Source organism: Maniola hyperantus, chromosome 23 (assembly GCF_902806685.2).
Source record: "Maniola hyperantus chromosome 23, iAphHyp1.2, whole genome shotgun sequence".
Classification (NCBI taxonomy): domain Eukaryota; kingdom Metazoa; phylum Arthropoda; class Insecta; order Lepidoptera; family Nymphalidae; genus Maniola; species Maniola hyperantus.
Genome location: NC_048558.1, coordinates 7,974,321 through 7,988,636, shown reverse-complemented (window position 1 = coordinate 7,988,636; position 14,316 = coordinate 7,974,321). Strand labels below are relative to the sequence as shown.

The 14,316-nt window shown below is 36.7% G+C and overlaps 1 protein-coding gene across 9 annotated transcripts in view; it reads left to right on the top strand.

The window, feature by feature from the left end:
• Nucleotides 1-14,316, top strand: part of FoxP (forkhead box P) — an 81,668-nt gene that overhangs the window by 34,966 nt on the left and 32,386 nt on the right. For 4 of the 9 annotated variants that reach the window (XM_069506558.1, XM_034980880.2, XM_069506557.1 and 1 more), the window contains exon 3: nucleotides 4,706-4,732. The exons of 1 other annotated variant lie outside the window; for it this stretch is intronic. In XM_069506558.1, the coding sequence (XP_069362659.1) occupies nucleotides 4,706-4,732 (27 nt within the window). Of the gene's footprint in view, nucleotides 1-4,705; nucleotides 4,733-12,530; nucleotides 12,757-12,958; nucleotides 12,979-14,316 lie in introns of those variants that run through there. 4 more of the 9 variants (XM_069506562.1, XM_069506560.1, XM_069506563.1 and 1 more) reach the window with 4 other exon arrangements.

Genomic DNA, 14,316 nt, shown 5'->3' with positions numbered 1-14,316 from the left:
CCACTTACCTATAAGATCATATTATAGTTTACCATTGCGACAGTGAGGTCAACAAATATTGTACTATTATAGGTCTACCTAATGCATGGCAAAGATTTATTATTATATTCAGTATTCTTGAATAATAATATTATAGTAAGTAATTACAACTTAAGTAATTAAATTAAGCAATATTAAACAAGGAAAATATAATAATTTAAGTAGATAACGTGTCAAATTTTTTAAAGGAAGTAAGTAGTTCTTTACAATAAATAACTATAATTATCTAGTTTAAAAAAATTAAAAATAGCATGAGCGTATTATTTAATTTAATTTTACTTAGTTGTAACTTTTAATACCCGCTTCTAGGCTAAGTAAACTTAGCAAATCATAGTTTATTGGCGTACGTTTGTTGACAGACAACGAAGTGAACCTAGATAAGGGTTCCTTTTTTCTCTGTAGGTACGGAACCCTGAAAACGTATATAATATGAGATTAAAAACAATGTAATCTCGCCAATGTTTAGGAGAACAGCACAAAATGTTTTGTAAACAGCAACTCGAACATAACGTAAACTCGCCGGGCGCGGATAATCACAAAACTAAACAATTTTTCGTGCGCCTTCAAAGATTTTATAAACAAGAAAAATTTATTGAAAACAAATAATATCACGCAAGGTGACAGACACTCGAGTTTCAAAATCTAAAACAAAATGATTGACAGACGTACCTATTAAGATTTTAAGGCTCCCCCACACAGGCGCGTTATTATAGGTCGATAATATCGCATGCGTTATTGCGATATCTGTTTTCAGTACATTTTGTATTAAGATAATTAATATTAATTAGGTATTAGGATTCTGGTGGGAGGCTTCGGCCTTGGCTAGTTACCACCCTACCGGCAAAGCCGTGCCGCCAAGCGATTTAGCGTTCCGGTACGATGCCGTGTAGAAACCAAAGGGGTATGGGTTTAATAAAAACTGCCATACCCCTTCCAGGTTAGCCCGCTATCATCTTAGACTGGATCATCACTTACCATCAGGTGAGATTGCAGTCAAGGGCTAACTTGTATCTGAATAAAAAAAAATTAAAAAAAAAAAAAAATGGTCATATTGTAGTTACACACTGCTGCGATAATACGTCCTACTTCCATTGCGGCGTTAGTATTGCAGCAGTGTGTAACTACATGACCATCCTAATACAAAATGTACTGAAAACAGATATCGCAATAACCCATGCGATATTATCGACCGATAATAACGCGGCTGTGTGGGGGAGCCTTAAATTTCTAAAAACGCACATTACTTAAATATCAAAGGAAAACGGATTGACAGATTTCACACACCTTTACAACCATAGTTTACAACATTATGGAGAATTCTCAGGTATGCAGGTTTCCTCACGATGTTTTTGTTCACCGTTAAAGCAAATGATTCTTAAGAGATGTGCGTGCCCGGGATCAAACCCCCGACCTCCCGAGTAGGAGCCGGACGTCTTAACCACTAGCTAGCTAGCTTTATCACGGCTATAGTATTATTATTTGTAAATTTTATCACATGCGATAGTCCCTAATGTGTAAATAAGCGATAATTCAATATTTACAGGTATTATAGAGCTGTATAACTAGGCACGGAATAGATAACGTACCTAGCTAGCTCAGGTACGACGTCATATTAGCTAGGATTAGCTGTGTTACTTTGTTTGTGTTTTCTATATGTTATTACTTACTAGCGACCCGCCCCGGCTTCGCATGGGTGCAATGTAGATACTAATGTGGTGTCATTGCCTCGGAAACTCTCAAATGAGAGGATTTTTTCCGACCTAATTCACATTATTTCAATTTCTCTAGGGATCTCTAATTTTTTGAGAATTAAACTATAGCTATAAACCTTCCTCTTGAATCACTCTATCTATTGTTGAAAATCGCATTAAAATCCGTTGCGTAGTTAAAAAGATCTACGCGTTCATACATACAGACAGCGGAAAGCGACTTTATTTTATACTATGTAGAGATTCTCTATAATATAAAAATGAATCACTAAATGTGTTGCTGATCGCAAATCTCGAGAACAGCTGAACCGATTTCGCAAATTCTTTTTTTATAATATTCCTTAAAGTACGAGGATGGTTCTTACGGAGAGAAAAATTTAAAAATTTTAAATCGACTGTTAGGCGGAACGAAGTTCGCCAGGGCAGCTAGTTTATCTATACAGGGTGTAGCTCTCCGATTGTATAAGAAAAACGTATTCATCGTTATCGTTATCGTCAAATAATTGTGCCCTTTGATTGGTTGATTCACTGTTTACATTTTTTCACAGCCAATCAAAGGGCGGAATTTGTTGACGATTACGATAACGATGAATAGGTATGTTTTTCTTTTGGGAGTATTGGGGGGCTGAACGCTAGAAAAAACTTAGCGTTATTGTACTGTACGTGAGTACATTGCAAAATCTTCTAGATCAAGTGGTTTTTAACCGACTTCCAAAAAGGTGGTGGTTTTCAATTCGGCTCGTATTTCTTTTTTCTTGTTTTTTAGGGTTCCGTACCTCATATGGAAAAATGGAACCCTTATAGGATCACTTTGTTGTCTGTCTGTCTGTCTGTCTGTCTGTCTGTCTGTCAAGAAACCTACAGGGTACTTCCCGTTGACCTAGAATCATGAAATTTGGCAGGTAGGTGGGTCTTATAGCTGGCTTTAGGGGAAAAATCTGAAAACCGTGAATTTAGGGTTAGATCACACAAAAAAAGTTAAATTGTGGTCATGAACTAATAATTAGGATTTTCAATATTCGAAGTAGGATAACTATATCAAGTGGAGTATCATATGAAAGGGCTTTACCTGTACATTCTAAAACATATTTTTATTAATTTTTATGCATCTTAGTTTTTGAATTATCGTGCAAAATGTCCAAAAAATACGACTGTAGTACGGAACCCTCAGTGTGCGAGCCTTACTTGCACTTGGCTGGTTTTTATTTTAATGTATGTACACCGATTTTTTTCGAGGTTTCTGGACCAATTTGCCAATTTTTTTTAAGCTGTGCGTTAATCATTATCAACCTATCGCCAGCTCACTACAAAGCACGGGTCTCCTCTCACAGTGAGAAGGGTTTTGGCCATAGTCTACGACCAAAACCCTTCTCATTTTGAGAGGAGACCCGTGCTCAGTACTGAGCTGACGATTGGTTGATCATGATGATGACTATCCATGGGTTTCTTCGGCCGTGGCTGGTTACCAACTAAAGCCGTGCTGCCAAGCAATGTGACGTAACATTATTCAATACTAGCTGACCCTCCCCGGCTTCACTCGGGTGGAATTTAGAAAATCGAGATGGGGGTTGAATTTCCAAAAATCCTGGAACACGTATTTCTTCATTTGTGACCCAAAACCTAAATACCAATTTTCGTGCATATAACTTGAAAAAATAACGGACTTTCAGACAAACTTTCATCCCCTATTCAACCCACTTAGGGGTGGAATTTCGAAAAATTCTTTCTTGGTAGATACTTACTCTTTACAAAGAACACACCCTCAAAATTTCATGTCTCTAGGACCAGCGGTTTAGGCTGTGCGTTGATATATATATTTGACTTATAAGTCAGTCAGTCAGGAAAAAAAACCGGCTAAGTGCGAGTCAGGCTCGCGCAATGAGGGTTCCGTACTACAGTCGTATTTTTTCTACATTTTGCACGATAATTCAAAAACTATGATGCATAAAAATAAATAAAAATCGGTTTTATAATGTACAGGTGAAGACCTTTCATATAATACCCCACTTGATATAGTCACTCACTTCGAAAGTTGAAAATACTAATTATTAGTTCATGACCACAATTTAATTTTTTTTGTGTGATCTAACCCTAAATTCACGGTTTTCAGATTTTTCCCCAAATGTCAGCTTATAAGACCCACCTTCCTGCCAAATTTCATGATTTTAGGTCAACGGGAAGTACCCTGTAGGTTTCTTGACAGACAGACGGACAGACGGACAGACAGACAGACAGACAGACAGACATACAACAAAGTGATCCTATAAGGGTTCCGTTTTTTCTTTTGAGGTACGGAACCCTAAAAAGAAGATTTTTGTTATGAAAACTGATAAGAGAAGAGTCGTTATCAGTAGGTACGCACTACGTAGGCACCGGCGGCCGCGGTCAAGGGAAGTTAAGAGTTCAAAGATTTTGGTGTTATTCTTAACTTCTTGACCTTCGCAATATTTTTTGTGTATAATGTGTATTTCGATTGTTTACGTTCGTTCTCGTCACTGCCTGAGTATAGAAGATTATGAAAAAACCGGCCAAGTGCGAGTCAGACTCGCGCATCGAAGGTTCCGTATATCGTAAGGGTAATGTATCTACATTATTTTCTGCCGCGTACTGCAGTTCACTACGCGCGCTGAGCATTTTGCGCTACGACTCTACGAGTGCTACGCCACGCTCATGTGCCCTACACGCTATGAAGCGAATTGAATTTGACGCTTCGTGTCACTTCGACTTTGCTGTAATGTGTCTTGACCCTTGACCCTGAGAACTGCCAGAATTTAATAAATCTGCGTAATATAACGCGTAAAATTTAGCTCCTCACGCGCCATTTTAACTTTTATGTGTCAAATTTCATGTGAAAATTACGATTTTAGTCCTTATTTGAAAGGTGAACCGTCATTTTTGTCATTTTGTTCAGACTATTCCTTTTTTTTGACATTTTAATTTGTTATTTCTATTTTCAGAGTCCAATGGTGCAACTACCAATACTGGTAAGTAAATCTAGATAATGGGGTAAACTATGAGTTGAAATTTGTTTAGTCCACGCGGACGAAGTCGCGAGCATCAGTTAGTATATTATAATTCCACATTGTATCAAAATGGTTATGAGAGTCTCTTCAATTCATCTCGGTATGTTTACGTAACATCTTAACATTAAAACTCTAGGGGTCGCTAAACACAGAGCCCCTGTTTGTTAAAGGGCTTTATTATTTTGGCATTAGGGTCTCGAATAGATACCTATAAGCTTTGAGCTTTTTATTGTAATGTAACATTATGAACTGACATCATCATCAACCGATATACGTCCACTGCTGGACATAGATCTCTTGGTAGGGACTTCCACACGCCACGGTCTTGCGCCTCCTGAATCCAGCGGCTCCCTGCGACTAGTCTGATGTCGTCCGTCCTAGTGGGTGGGTCTTCCGGTGCGAGCTCGCCATTCCAGCACCTTGGGACCCCAACGTTTATCAGTTTTACGAACTATGTGCCCTACCCATTGCCACTTCAGCTTCGCAACCAGTTGAGCTATGTCGGTTACTCTAGTTCTCCTACGGATCTCCTAATTTCAGAGCAACAATAGCTCAACGGGTAAAGGAGTGGACTGAAAACCGAAAGGTCGACGGTTCAAACCCCGCCCGTTGCGCTATTGTCGTACCTACCTAGTATACTTAATAAGTCTATGTACCTACTCCTAGCACAAGCCTAACGCTTAGTTGGAAAGGAATATTAGTCATTTAACATGGCTAATATTATTTTTAAAAAAAGAAAAGAAAAGAAAAAAGATTTGATCACTTACAGAAACTCCAAGCATAGAGACATTGTCGCTATAACTATGGGCCTCATGGGCGACGGAGAGAGCTATGCTTGGAGTTTCTCTAAGTGATCAAATCTTTTTTCTTTTCTTTTCTTTTTTGACGGATCCATATGTCATCACTGGCAACACGCACTGTTATGAAGGATACTGGATATTATGTCATAGTAGAATGTTGCTATTGACTTTGGCAACCCGTGCGAAGCCGAAGTCAACGCACAGCTCAAACTACTGGACGGATGGGGTTGTTTTGAGCTATTATGAAGTGAACATCCGCTTAGAAAGGATTTTTCAAAATACAACTCCCAAGGGGGTAAAATAGGGGGTTGCAATTTTTGTAGTCCGCGCAGACGAAGTTGCGGAAATAAGCTAGTCTAAATATGTAAAAGGAAAAGGTGACTTACTGATTGATCTACCAACGCACAGTTCAAACCACAGATAACGGAATTACTTCTCTAGTCCGTGGCTCAAACCACTGGACCGGATCGGGCTGTTTGGCATGCAGATAGCTATTATGACGTAGGCATCCGCTAAGGAAGGATTTTTCAAGGAAATTTGTGTAGTCCACGCGGACGAAGTCGCGGGAATAAGCTAGTTTTGTCATAAAGTATAAACTCTCTAAGATATAAAGGATTAACCGAAAACTTTGCATCATCCAATCTTTAGTGTCAATAAAAAGGAACGTTTACTGCCACTAAACCCCAACGGTCGGTCGCAATGGCCGCGACGAAGCAGGTTTTTACGACGAGATAACAAATCTTTATTACTTATTTACTTACTTACCGTAATATTGGTAAGCGTAGGCTAATGCCTCTTTGTAAATTAACTTCATCATGATCGACCTATCGCCGGCCCACTACTGAGAACGGGTCTCCTCATAGAATGTTGGGCTTAAGGCTGAGTCTGCCACGCCCAGTGAGGATTAGCTTACACACCTTCAAACTCTCAGGCATGCAGGTTTCCTCACGATGTTTTCCTTCACCGTCAAAGCAAGTGATACCTTAGTATTATATTTGACTAAATCACACATCTTCTATATATAAAATTCAAAGTCCTGACTGACTGACATATATATCAACGCACAGCCTAAACCGCCGGTCCTAAAGACATGAATTTGGGGGGTCTATTCTTTGTAAAGAGTAGGTATCCACTAAGAAAAGATTTTTCGAAATTCCACCCCTAAGTGGGTTAAATGGGGGATGGAAGTTTGTATGAAAGTCCGTCATTTTTCAAGTTATGTGCATTAAAATTGGTATTTGGGGTCTCGGTTACAAATGAAGAAATACGTGTTTCAGGATTTTTGGAAAATTCGCCCATAAGGGTGGTTTTAATTATTTATATTTGGAAAGTAGTTTTTTTCTCGAGGTTAGGTTAGGTGTTAAGAAACGACTATAAGAAAATCCCCCTCCCCCCCTATAATGTTTGTTTCTAAAAAAAAATGCCATTTGTTTCCTGTAGACCACGCGGGCGAAGTCGCGGGCAGAAGCTAGTACTATATAATTCTGAAAAGTTAGAGGTGCGCGATCAAATCTCGGACTCCTCGAATAGGAGGCCGTCTATTCACCAGGCTATATGTATACTAACTAACTGCTAATAAATCGTGACTTTACGTTCCCCCCCATAATCTAGGAAACAGACAGCTGCTATAGTAGGTACAGGACTACATTATTTATTCTGTGACAGTAGGTACCTAGGCGGCAGAAAAAAATAAGTATACCTTTCGAAATTTAGAATGAGATTTCTGAAACTTTAGAGCGTTATTTTATTTTATTTTTACTAGAGGATGGCTGCGACTTCGTCCGCGTGGATTTAAGTTTTTGAAAATACCGTGGGAACTCTTTGATTTTCCGGGATTGTTAGGTATCTGTCGATTTACGGTATGCAGCCTCTGTACCAAATTTCATATAAATCGGTTGAAGGGATGATCCTTTAAGAATCCCATGGGAACTCTGTGATTTTTCAGGATAAAAGTAGCCTATGTCCTTCCCTGGGATGTAAGCTAACTCTGTACTAAATTTCATCAAAATTGGTTAAACTGCTGGGCAGACACACTTTTGCATTTATAATATTAGTAGGTATAGATTTAAAAGTACAATCATACAGGTTACAAAAAAAACTTAAAACTACACAAAAAGAAAGAAATACATATATGTACCTAAATGCTATTTTGTAGACCCACTTAGTGATTGTCACAGCTTGCGATGAGAAACTAGCTACCTATAGGAGAAAAAACGAAAAAGGAAATAGGGACAAGAGAAGAGGTGCTAAAATTGTCTCCCTCACTCATAACTATGTGACGTTTTGTCGGTCTAAACGACAGAGACCTGTAGGGCGATTGTCTAAAACCTGCATCAATCATTATTACAATCTCAATTGTTCTGATTGGCTGAATTTGTGCGATTCTTGTTGCAACAATGCATTGTGGCCAATAGTGAGCGAGCATTAACCAATCAGAGATGATTGCGATCGTGACATTGTAGCTGTCAAACAACCGCGGTAGAGCCACCGTACAAAACCGCTATCTCTTTCTATAGGTCGATGCGCATTTTCTGCCGCGTACTGTACATTATGCAGGCTGTAAAGCAGACAGACCTAATGTAGTCTAGATATAGCCTAGATCTAGCTGTAGATGTGTCTACAAATTGCCGCGTCTCCGCTTTTATTGCTCTTGAAGCGATTGCTATTCCGCCATTAACGAGTGTAGTATAAGAGATGGTGTTCTAAAACTAATCTTAGTTAAAACCTATTTTTTATTTTTTTATTTTTTATGTACCGAAATTATATTTACAAAGTTATAATAAATTATGTTACATTGAAAATGCTTATATCTAAACAGAAATTTCTTCCAGCTTTCTCCCACTCAAGGTTGTGAGTAAGGTTAGTGATTATTTTTAAAAGAAAAAAATATACCTAGACGATATGCATTAAAAAAAAAATGTATGTTGATTAAAAGAGTTATGTCATTTAAAAATAGTTTTTGATACTTCATTTGAAAAAAAAAAATGTTTTTTTGAGCTTTCATATTCTAGGGCGTTTTATTTGTCAGTAATCATTTCATCACACACCTGATTGAAAGTAATGCAAATATATTTTATTTCATCATCGGTTTCATGTTTTCAAAGGTACAAGTTAGTAGAGAGTAGCATAATAATATGTAGAGTCTAGTTTGGACGAACTAACGTAATGTTCTTGCCGGTTTCAATTAAAAACCTTAACGTAAGAGTAGAGAAAGAGATAAACAGAACGCAAGAATAGGGTAGGTGCCTACTCAAATTGAAATGGCTACCGATGTGTATATTAAACAATACATTATTGTGTCGTGTAATTGTTTGGTAGAATTCCAGTACTTACCAACAGTTTATCGACAAATTAAGTACAAATTATTTAAATAAAAACTTAGCAAGTCACAGCATTTAAAACCAATAAGGCTTATCTTATCAGACACGGTCAATATCAGAAGCTATAGATACATCATCCACGCAGTATACAAATAAAATTGGGTATAAATCTAAATATAAAATCCAAAGCTATCTCTCGTTACTGAAGCGCGGGTAGGCGGTCGCTCTAAAGCGGGCTGGGCGTCACTGAACAGAGCGAAGCCCCGCCTACTCGCTCATAAGCTACTATGTTGCTATACTATGTTGGTCTATGTACCATAGTTCATTCTTAATTAATTTTTTTCCCGTTCAAACCGAGATGCCATTACGCTTTGTGGACTCTGTCGATGTTTTATGAGGTAACTAGCTTATGCTCGCGACTTCGTCCGCGTGGACTACAAAATTTCAAACCCCTATTTCACCCCCTTAGGAGTGGAATTTTCAAAAATCCTTTCTTAGCGGATGTCTTCGTCATAATAGCTATCTGCATGCCAAATTTCAGCCCGATCCGTCCAGTAGTTTGAGCTGTGCGTTGATAGATCAGTCAGTCAGTCAGTCAGTCAGTCAGTCACCTTTTCCTTTTATATATATAGATAACAAACTACGTACATTTTTTATAATTCTCATTTAAAATCTGTCCGCTTAGCGACTTGAAAAAAATATACACAATTTTTTTTAAATGGTACAAGAAAATTACCTATCACATAATTTTTTTAGGTCATAAAAAACAGACAGATTAAATCGTAGTTACTATCAGTTAATACCAAATAATTCAAACAGTAAAAATTCGATGAAAATGTAAATTGAAATAAATAAGATAAATACATAGACATAGACTGCTAAACTCACAACCCTTTCTTTTGACTTTAACGTAGTCGGGTAAAAGTAATTTAAACTAGGTAAACTAGGACAGAATCTTTAGTTTCAAATGTGCCGAAATCTTGAAAAGTTAACTCATTTAAATTAATTTAAGCTATGTAACCCTTTACAGAGAGACGTAGTAGCATATTATGCGACCAAGCACTTTAAATAAAGATTAAAAAAACTCATTTAAAACATAATGTTAGAATTTATAAGAATATGCGAAAAAAGCAAAGTTCCAATTCAAAATGATATTTTCATTTAGGTCAAGTTTATAAGTATTTATAGATATATACCTACTCAAGACACCATATATGTATATAGGAAGCAGAATCTACTGAGAAGAGCCAGCAACTTTCAAAAGCCAAATTGTAATAAAATTTGATAACAGTGTAACAAATCGATATAATATTATCTTGTGAGCATCAGTTGCTTTTATACAACACTAGCTGATGCTCGTGACTTCGTCCGCGTGGACTACACAAATTTCAAACCCCTATTTCACCCCTTTAGGGATTGAATTTTCAAAAATCCTTTCTTAGCGGATGTCTATGTTATAATAGCTATCTGCATGCCAAATTTCAGCCCGATCCGTCTAGTAGTTTGAGCTGTGCGTTGATAGATCAGTCAGTCAGTCAGTCAGTCAGTCACCTTTTCATTTTATATATATATAGATATAACACTATTATTAAGAACCGTATCAACTGCAAAGTAAATTTGATTGAACAAATCTGTAAAGGTAAAAACATATTTTTTAATTTATCTAATTGCAAATCTAAGATATCCCATAAAAATGTCTGCACCTGTTAAATAGCAATAACAGGCTCAGGCAATACATCAAGCCTAGACGTGGTGTCAGTAGAGCAGAGTTCTAAATTCAAATCTTCTTCCGGATGAGTGGTGGCGACGCAATCGATAGCCCCTAAATCATCGCCCAATAAAAATGTCAATGGCCTACTGGGAGCTGGCTAGCTGTTACACCGAATCTGTGCAGTTTCAATTTCAACTTCAATTATATGTACTAGTTATAAGCTACCTGTGTTATAAGAATCAACTGAGTGATTAACATAGCCTTAGACCACTAGAAACTTGCCAAAAACTTGATATTTTGTCTGTAGGGTTTCTCAACAACATACCCATTTAGAAAATTCTACTCGCTACAACTAAATAAAGTTGTTTAAGCTGTGTTGATCGTAATATAAGGTGCCAAGTCTAAGGTGCCAAGCCTAGAAAAAAATCAGGAGAGATCACCGCCAAGCCAATCACTCTACAGGGTTAAAAGTTAAAACTCAATCAGTTCTAAATTTTGCGACAAAACAAAGCAATTGTGAAGAAGAACAAGACAGAAAAATTATTGGAGCGTCCTAGGATAATGATGACGAACTTTTTTGTTTTGGATTTTACATAATCTATACCTAATAGCTGAAATTTTGTCTTATGTTATAAAAACCTAATGCTTAGTAATTATTTATTATTTATTTATAATTTATTGCACACAACACAAAGTAAACATACAAAAAAACATACAAGGATCTTAATTTAATAGCTGTAGTATACAAAGGCGACCTTGTCGCAAATTATGTAAGGGCCTAGTATCAAAGGCATCTAAGTATGGGATCCATAACACAGTAAAACAAATAAAATCTTTCAATTCCAAGTACAATTTTTAAGAATTTCTTAAGAATCACATCCATTCTATTTTGATGGTTTTTTTGTTACTTGATCATCATCCTTGAAGCTTTCTTTAACTTTAAAATCTTTCTGTTGATTATCAAGCAGTGTTTCGTATTTATATGATTAGATACAAACATAATTGATTCACGTAATGGTTTATGGTTATAATTGTGTCGATTGGTCATACACAATTATTTCGCTAATGTCACGTAGGAGTGAAAAGACACGAAAGAGATTGCTTAGAAGAATTTGTGATTTGTTACTGTCATTTATTTAAATTTTTTTGATGATCAAAAAAATATACCGTTTAATATTTTGCATTCGGTGTAAATGGGGTCTGGCGCATGCGTAGTGGCCTCATATCGGATAATAATTGATATAAATCCATTCAAACTCCCCGTAGACTTGTTAAGTTAATGCTTTCTATGATATCTTTTCCCTACCTTGTACTTTTAACATACAAACTTGCTTTCTGCAGTTTATCTACTTATATATCACTAACTTTAAGTAGTTGGCCATTGTCTTCCAATTTTACAGATTTGGTTTGGGTTTTAATTTATGTAAGAGTTCAGGAACTGTTAAAGTTTTTCGGATTCAAAATGGCAGCGATTCCGTTACATCCAGGAGCTGCGTCGGTGTTGCGCCAAAAAATAAATATTTTGCATCGTCAATAACATTTCGCTCTCTCATCCTCGCGCATGCGTACGACCGAGCAATCGTTTACCCTGTCAGAAATATGCAAATTAATCTATAAAAAAGCAATTTAGGGAATCCACTACAATATCTCTAGTTTGTGCGATAAATCTAGTTGGTATAATGATGGAATTGTTGACTATCATACGTTAACAAGCGCTCGTTTCAAGTGCGTCGTCGAGTCTTGCGAGTCGCTTCATCTCTGTCTGCGTCTACCGCGCATGCCCGGTTGTAATGTTTATATTATTTGTATTTGAGCTGTGTATCACGTAAACTATAACTACCACAGCCATAGCGCCAATACTGAGGGCCAGTGCCCGCCCCTCCCCGCTTCGGTAGTTAAATATTTCTTGCTTATTTCGACCTAGCATTGTTGATGCCGCCGCGGCGACGGCTGTTGTGTATTGTTTAGAGGCGCGTTCATAAGCAAATATACAATTTTTTTGCAACACGATTTCACGTGACGCGCGTATTATACGGAAAGTGTATGGAACGTTACAGTTTATATTTTGTACTGTATGCACTTAAGTGCAGTGTAAATAATTTGCATCGGACTGCATTCGGAACTTATGAGTGGTAGCTTTCGTCGCTGTTCAGTGTTGGGTTTTTTCGTGTGGTTTTTTAATATTTTTATTTTGTTTTGGCAGTTTTAATTGATATGACCTCGGTCTTAAGCGTGATTTTTTCCGTATTAGGTTTTTCGGTCTCTAAGTTTATCTTATCGCTTCAATGCCAATTGATATGCGAAATTATGGATGTTATTAATTCCGTGACTTTTTTACTCTTGATTTGATCTATGTGTGCAGTAAACCAACGTTTCGTAAGTAGACAAATATTTTTTAGCTAATCAAGAAACAATGTGTTAACTAAAACAGTATATTTCATTCATTTTTATAGCTCTTTTCATTAATTGAATATTTAAAAAACTCATCACTAAACACCAAGCATTACAATATTACTTTATAACATTTTCAAAAAACGAACAGAATAACATCGCAAAAACAAAATAATGCACTGCAGTACGCGTAAAAAGTTTGAATTTCGAACTCGGAACTTATAAGCACGTGGCCTGTCGCTCATGTGTCCCGCGCGCACCAATCGCGTCGTCGCTCATAAGCGGGCGGCCAATGGCGCGCGACCGCTTTAGAGCGCTGTTTTTGACAGCTGATAAGAGACCGAGATTTCCCGCGCGAGTTTTACGGCTAATCAAAGTTTTGATTCATGAATTTGCGATTGATATTTTTAGGCACATTTTTTTTGGTTGGCTCTCGGTGTAAAATTAACTTTATTGAGTGAAATATTTTTTTTACATTTCGTCATTATCATGACATAAGAACATTATTTAATTCAGCACGTTTTTGTTTTGAATTATATTACAACTAAGGTAGTGTAGTAGGTACAGACCTCCTATTTAGGTTGGTACTTACTAAACGAATGACCTAATTTTTTAAATTATATTGACATATTTTATTTATTTATTTATTTATTTTTATTATTCATGTACCAAAAATTGTAGTTACAAAGTAATAATAAATTAAGTTACATCGGAAATGCTTATCTCTAAACAGAGATTTCTTCCAGCTTCCCATTCAAGGTTGTGAGTAAGGCGTATCAAGAAGTGGAATAGGTCTACGGTACTAGATTATCTAATTATCTACTAATTATCTCGAACTTTATATTTTTTGTACAATAAGTTATAAACATATTAACAGTTTTAATACAAAAATCTCTACATATTAGTATAAAACAGTCGATTCCCGCCGTCGCGTCGCTCGTCTATCCCGCTGTATCTGATCTTTTAAAATACGCAACGGATTTTGATGCGGTTTTCATCAATAGATAGAGTGATTCAAGAAGGTTTATCGTATACCTACTTAGTTTAATTTTAATATTACTTTGTGTTAATTTGTTGAAATACTTAATGCCAATAATATTGTTCAAGATGTCGGAAGAAATCATGCCGACTAGCGAGTGACTTGACTAGAGCTTTCTTTGAAAATACTGTCTTATTCTTTTGAAATATAATATGACAAAATACTGGCACCATATTACTATTTACATTGCATAATATTGTTCAAGATGTCGGAAGAAATCATGCCGACTAGCGAGTGACTTGACTAGAGCTTTCTTTTGAAAATACTGTCTTATTCTTTTGAAA